Raw genomic sequence first — 7114 nt, 5'->3', positions numbered from 1 at the left:
TGCGGCATCACCCCCCCCCCCCCCCACAAAAGTGTGCAAAAGAAAGCTCTTTTGTGGTTTGTGTAATCATCTGAGCCTCAAATTGCTTCCATGATTTCCTATGTAATCTTCTTCACAGGAAAACCACTTTCTTCAGTACCAGTTTGAAACTGATTAGTGTAGATGGGGCCAGGAGCTGGATGTACTTACTTGCTATTCATGAAATTAAAAAATACACAAGGAGAGTTCACTTCATGGATGGTTTAATCTATCAATATAACTAATTTCTCTCATTCCTCCAATTTTTGCCAATCTTAAATTTGGTTCATTCTGAACTTTGATAACATTTTAAACATTTACATGCACATTTTGTGTTTACTGGAAGCATTTGGCATGAACATTTTCCGAACATACTAGAAATTCAGGTAATTCTCAAATAAGTTTCATTGTTCTTGTCTCTTTCCCAAAGTCCTGCCAATTGCAGTCTTGCAAGTGAATTGTAATTGTTCTAGACTCCTTTCTCAGTGATGGCTGCTGATAATGTGAATGAGATAATGTATCCATTCCAAATTCGATCCAAACTTTACAGTACCAGTCAAGGTGCTGAATCTCAGTTCATTTATCATTCACACTAAAACTAGAAGGAATTATCATCCCACTGACATGGCGATTACCCAGTTGTAACTACCTTTATGCTATCCTTAGAACTATCTAATTTTGATAGCCTGGGATTCATTTTAGTTTAACACTTCAAATTGCTTTAAATTTTCAGTGTAGATCCCTTTTGTGAAGGGCTTACTTTACAATTAGCATATGCATCATGAGGTACAGCTGAATCAGAATGAGGTGTTTCTTCACCAGATTTTCACTGTCAATTACTTTGCCATTCTAGTCACACTTACGTGAAAATACACTTTGTTGAACACATGGAGAGTTGCATCAGATGAAATGTACATAGAATGACATTGATATTCATAGAAAGGGAAGCTGACATTATGAGGCATTGATAGTATGCTTTATATAAAGCACTGTTCAGAGTGTGATGATGTTAGTACTTTGGTATGATTTAAAGGGGGGAGTCCATGAAGGTGGATATTTTAGACCAATTGTTTGGAGTGGATACGAGATTCTAATACAGATGGTGAGATCCTGATAACATGTGGAAAAATGCATTTAGTATTCTAAAATGATGGATTATGCATAGGCTTAAAGTTGTGGCAACTCCTAATGTGTCCATTATTCTTTTCCTGTGGGATTCCTATGGGATTGGAAAGTTGGTATAGCTAAGCACTCCTCACAGACATGTAGTATGGAAATACGGGGCAGAACTTTGCACAGGCTACTGTTAAGTATGGCTACAAGGCAATAGGCTACAGACAAGTAGAAACATTGTGGATATCCCTTCTAAACTATGATGACTGCGGGCTGTTTTCAGGCAATGGAAAGCTCCATTATGTACATAGGACATTTTTTTATTTCTGCCCATGAAAAAATGGGGTAATGTATATCATAACTGTTGTGAAACTCATTTATGCCCCAGCACACTCCAACTTACATCATGTTTCCACCTTCAGTGTGACTAATAATTCTGTAAATCATAGAAAATGTTTTTTTTTTTTAATTTGTGAGGGAGTCTGGAAGGGAATCCAGTTGCAGCTCTTACCTTCACTGCCTTACCTCCAAAACCTTTGGACCTTTAGAAACAGGGAACCATACATTACATTTGTTTTTCACTGTAAAATCCACATGTTTGGATTTTATTAGAAAAATCTGCCACATCTCCTGTTAATAGTTGATTAAAGTAGGAACATCATTCAATTGGTGCTCCAATATCAGGAAGGATTTGGGATTTTCTTACAGCTTCTAAACACTGGGAAAGTAGTCTGTTTAACTGAGGCAGTTCATCTGCTTAGGCTGTGACATCTTACGAGGAAAGGAAGAGGTTAGGTACTGTTCAGCTCAACATTGCTTGCTTCATCCATCCCATCACACTGGTGATCCTGGTGTAGACTCCATAGTGGTTGGGACGTCCACATCCAATTCCCCAGCTTACCACACCAGCTAGAAACCACTTGCCACTAACCTCCTGGCAAGCAAGAGGTCCTCCAGAATCACCCTAGTAAAATAAAACAAGAACTATCAGTTCAATATTTTAATGCACCAGGTCCCATCTCATCTTGAAAGATGAGCAAGGTCAGCCATGGTTAGGACTTTGATGGAAGGCCAGTGATGAATGCCATAGGCTATATTTCAGAGGGAGGAAATGGCAAATCACCTCTGAGTATTCCTTGTGTTAAAAACCTTACGAAATCAATGGATTGCCATAAGTCAATGGCAGCTACACACACATGGAAGGGAGAGAACCCTTGTTTTGCTGTACGAGGAGGAGGTAGTAGCAGATGGAAGCAATGTGTTTTGCCATTCACACTCAGCAAGGACTTGCATGTAAATAAGCTTAGAGCTGAGCCAGAATTGTCCAAAAAACATGTTTTTTGAGGAAATGCATGTGAGCTTTCTCTGTCATTCCTGTAGAAAACAAAGCCATTTGGCAGAGTTTCTTCAGATTATTTTCTGCAATAGTTCCTTCCTGTAAGCAAACGCTATTTCCTACTCAGCCCCGCCTCCAAAAGACTTGATTGTGGAAGATGAAAAATTGTGGCCAAACTGAAAACCCTTCCATATAGTTGAAACCAGTGCTCAAATTTACCTGACAAGAGTCCTTATTTCCATCCTGGTAGCCAGCGCAAAGCATTCTTGGTGTGACCTGGTAGTGATAGGCCTCATTGCAGATGTCCTGCTGCACTAGCTGAACATCTGCTTTTTGCAAGATCTTACTAGTGTGACCTGTGCAGGGATGAGTGAACAAGATTACCAAGACAGAGGGGAAAAGAGCACATATTTTTCTATTAATGTCAATGAATTCATGTCAAACTCCTTTTTTTTCTAGAAGCTTGGCTTTTCAGATTCCAGGTCTGGTCAGTGTCCTAGCCAATTGGTATTCAGATCTTTGTTCTGAGTATGTGATAATCTTTTCCTTCCTAAGTCATTTGTGTATTTAGTGAAAATGATCGACAAAGAATATAGATGAGGCATCTACAACTAAACATTTAGGTGAGGTGTAATTAATTGGAAATAATTTCTTACTCCCAACAAAAGAAATAGAAATAAATAAATAAATAAATAAACAAGACCCCAGCATTAAAAAAATACCCTACATGAAGAAAGTGTGGGTAACCAGTCATGGATGTTTGTGTGAAAGGAACCACAAAACCCTAGTTCTATAACTCAAAATAAATTTATTATTTTTCTAATCCTTACATTTCAATGTCCTGTTCAAGTATTAGGGAAAGTCTCTAAAACAATTATAGGGAGAAGGGAAGTTTTTCAGTCCTGCCTTCCTCCAACGTCACTTTCACCCATCCTCACATCTAGAGGAATTTTGTGAAGAGGAGAGAAGAAGTGAAAAAAGAAATAACGATGCAAAGAATGCTCACATTTTTGATTACATGATAAAAAGTAGTCTTGAAATAATGAGACATTCTGTAAAAAAGGCCAGATTCCGAAAGTTGTTCAATTTTTTATCATGTCAGAAGCGAATTGAGGCAAGTCGCTTCTGGTGTGAGAGAATCGGCCATCTTTAAAGACGTTGCCCAGGGGATGCCTGGATGAGTTACCATCCTGCAGGGGGCTTCTCTCATATCCTCGCATGGGAAGCTAGGGCTGACAGATGAGAGCTCACTCTGTCTTGCAGATTTGAACTGCCAACCTTCAAGTCAGCGGTTCAACTGGCACAATGGTTTGACCCATTGTGCCACCCCAGCTCCCAAGTTGTTTAATAATTCAAGATTAATAGTGTGCACAAAAACTTATCTTTTGGGAAAGAATGGTTTTTGCAGGAGGCCATACATTTTGCAAGGAATTTATTGGCTAACATTCTATACTGCAGTTATTGATTCACAGAATTGCAGATCTGCAACTGCTTCATATCCCAGTTATACAATGTACTTAACATCATAGCACTATTGCTACGATAATAAATGCCCTTCTGAATCCTATCTTAAACTCCAGAGAGCTGAACCAAGCAATGTAGGCTTGTTCTCCTGGTGATCAGGACTCAGAGCAGGAAGATGTTTCCAGCCCCTTCCTGCTAGCAAGCGAGTCTGACACAATCAGAAGCAGGAGTGCTTTCACCATTTCTTGTTGCACCAAAGATCACTTGCAGGAAGGGACCGGAAACATCCTCTTCCTTCCACTCTGATTGATAACAAAACAGACTTCTGTTATCCAGTGTGGCTGCTGGGTGTTAAGGTAGGTTTGGGGGACTGAGACAGAAGATGATACTTAGTTATGTGTTTGTAACTAAGTCAACAGCATATGATGTAGACAAGCTTGGGCAAACTTCAGCCCTCCAGGTGTTTTGGACTTCAACTCCAGTAGGCTGTTAGGAATTGTGGGAGCTGAAGTCCAAAACACCTGGAGGGCTGAAGTTTGCCCATGCCTGATTTATATATTATGCTCTGCCAATTTTTTTTCATAAGAAAATCTTCTCTTGGAAGAGAATATTTCATACAATGTATGAAAATCACTCAGAAGTGTACAAAACTCTTGTAATCTTACACACAGATATTTTTCCAGTCTTATATGAGAGAACAAAATAAGCAAAGATGTACATCTCTATACCTCCATCTATGGAGGCTATCACCAGAATCTGGGGCCATAGAAACTTAGATGCTAGATTATGTAAAGAACATCCATGGATCAAAGACACTCTCCTTTCCACAGAATTCAACTTGAGAGAAGAACAGCAATAATAATAATAATAATAATAATAATAATAATAATAATAATAATAATAATAATAATAACAACTTTATTTATACCCTGCCACCATCTCCCCAATGGGGACTCGGGGCGGCTTACATGGGGCCACGCCCAAAACAATACAATATAAACAGCATATAAAAGAACAGCACAACACAATACAATAAACAATACAGTAAATAATATCCATTACAAAATAAAACAAGGAGACAATAAAAACAAGGGCAGACCACATGAACATTAAGTTAAAACTCGGGGTGAGAAAAACATAAAAATAAAAACCACAGCGAACAGGGTCATAAGGGAGTGGGGCAACATCATAGGGTTAACTTTTGATATGAATGGCATTCAGAAAGGATTCTGATCTCATTTCCTCTCCTTCTTCAAACAAAGGGTTTCCCCATGGAAAAGTGAAAACTTCCCCACATTTCTGATGCAAACCTAAAGCAATACCTTCAGGTAGCTGAATTTTTCATTAACTTCATATTTTACAGTAAAAAAGGGAGACTCGAATCTATTTCTAGCTAACATACAATGGATCAAGAAGAGTTTTGGACTCCCCATTGTTTTATACTAAAATTACTTTCTCAATGTACTTTCTTAGTGTAATATTTTTAAATGTTAATATGTATTAATTTTTAAATCAATCTATTTTAAGCTTAATTTTGTATGTATTAAGGCATTGAATAACTGCCACATGTAAGTGGCCTTGAGTCCCCTTCGGGGTGGAGAAAGGTGGGGTATAAACAGGGCAAATAAATAAATAAATAAATAAATAAATAAATAAATAAATTTATCTGGTGCTGAATTGCAGATTTTAGGGTTCTGGTGAAAAACAAGTGGACTAAGCAAGCAGGGGTATAATTATGGGGGAGGGTAAAATAAGGCCTTGCCCCAAACAAGAATTCTTCTCTTCAACAAAATCTTCCTTCAATCCCCAAATTTCTACCATTACGGTAATTTAGAAGCTTCAGTTCATCATTTAGAAATGCACTTTAGGCATCAAAAGAAAAGGTAAAATTATAACAGAATGCATGTACAGTTCTAGATATGAATGATTTTCAAAATCTCACCCTCTCCAATCTAAGAATTTGAGAGGAGAAGGAAGATTTTGGGGCAGGGGGAGGGATGAATTCTTATTTTGGCAGGCATCACCTTAATTTTGTACTCTCATAGCTAAAACCCTGTAAACAAGCCTGTGTCTAACTGTTTTATGATCAATACATGATCCCTTCTGTATGATGTTATGAAAAGGATCCACTAAGGGGCGCTTGAGAGAACCTTGCTGCAAACCATGTTATATGACGACACTCAATTTCAGCTTGTTATACCACACTGACTGTTCTCATTAGATATTGCCTAATAAGAACTGAAAATTTGAATGAGATATCTGGTCAGACTGGCTTTCTTGAATAAGTGAGCATTGTCTGCACTCTTCTCTGCAAAGCTGAGGATGCCTCATGGTTGCAAGATCACCCTCAACCACATAGCAACAGATTCTTCTTAAGTAGTCCTTTAACAAAAAAGAAATGCTCATTGCTGCACATACCTCCTTCCTTGACTGCCCCCCAGCCACTGATCCAGCACAGGAGACCAGGTTCAAACAGATGGGAGCCAGCAGGCAGACAAATGGGTCGGATGAACGCAGAATAGATGACAGGGTGGTCAAGTTGCAACAGTGCCACATCATAGTCATGGCTATCTTCTTCATAGTAGGGGTGCTGCAAAATACGGCTCACTTTGAAGGAGACCTCATTGGGACTGCTGACATTCAGAAATTGCTTGCCAAGGTAGATGGTCCAAACAGTAGGGGAAGCCTGGCTGGAAGACAAAAGAGGGTTGAAAGAGTTTCAGCAAGATTTCATAATGATGTTGTACTCTGCCTCAAGTTGCAAGGAGGGGTGGGTAATAAAATTGTTGTTGTTGTTGACACAATGACATTGTATGACACAGCAAACAAGATAAATATGCTGGATTTCGTATCACAAAATCACAAGTTGAACACTTTCCAAGTGTTTAGGGCTGTGTGATGTATTATTATTATTATTAGTCACATTGATCTAGTCACATTTGCATGTTTTTGAACTGCTAGGTTGGCAGAAGCTGGAGCTAACAGCGGGCGCTCATTCCGCTCCCGGGATTTGAACCTGGGACCTTTCGGTCTGCAAGTTCAGCAGCTCAGTGCTTTAACACACTTCGCCACTGGGGCTCTATTATTATTATTATTATTATTATTATTATTATTATTATTATTATTATTATTATTTATCATTATTAGCTGTTCCCTTTCTCTGACTCTCTTCAGGACGGTTCC

The 7114-nt window shown here is 38.7% G+C and overlaps 1 protein-coding gene across 1 annotated transcript in view; it reads right to left on the bottom strand.

The window, feature by feature from the left end:
• Positions 1 to 225: 225 nt before the first annotated feature.
• The window catches only part of tmprss6 (transmembrane serine protease 6), a 38062-nt gene continuing 31173 nt past the window's right edge, over positions 226 to 7114 (bottom strand). Inside the window, exons 16-18 of the mRNA XM_062982980.1 lie at positions 6350 to 6621; positions 2687 to 2823; positions 226 to 2095 (exon numbers count right to left, since the gene is read on the bottom strand). Of these exons, the coding sequence (XP_062839050.1) occupies positions 1934 to 2095; positions 2687 to 2823; positions 6350 to 6621 (571 nt within the window). The 3' untranslated portion in view covers positions 226 to 1933. The remainder of the gene's footprint in view (positions 2096 to 2686; positions 2824 to 6349; positions 6622 to 7114) is intronic.

Source organism: Anolis carolinensis, chromosome 5 (assembly GCF_035594765.1).
Source record: "Anolis carolinensis isolate JA03-04 chromosome 5, rAnoCar3.1.pri, whole genome shotgun sequence".
Classification (NCBI taxonomy): domain Eukaryota; kingdom Metazoa; phylum Chordata; class Lepidosauria; order Squamata; family Dactyloidae; genus Anolis; species Anolis carolinensis.
This window is presented reverse-complemented; position numbering and strand designations above follow the sequence as displayed.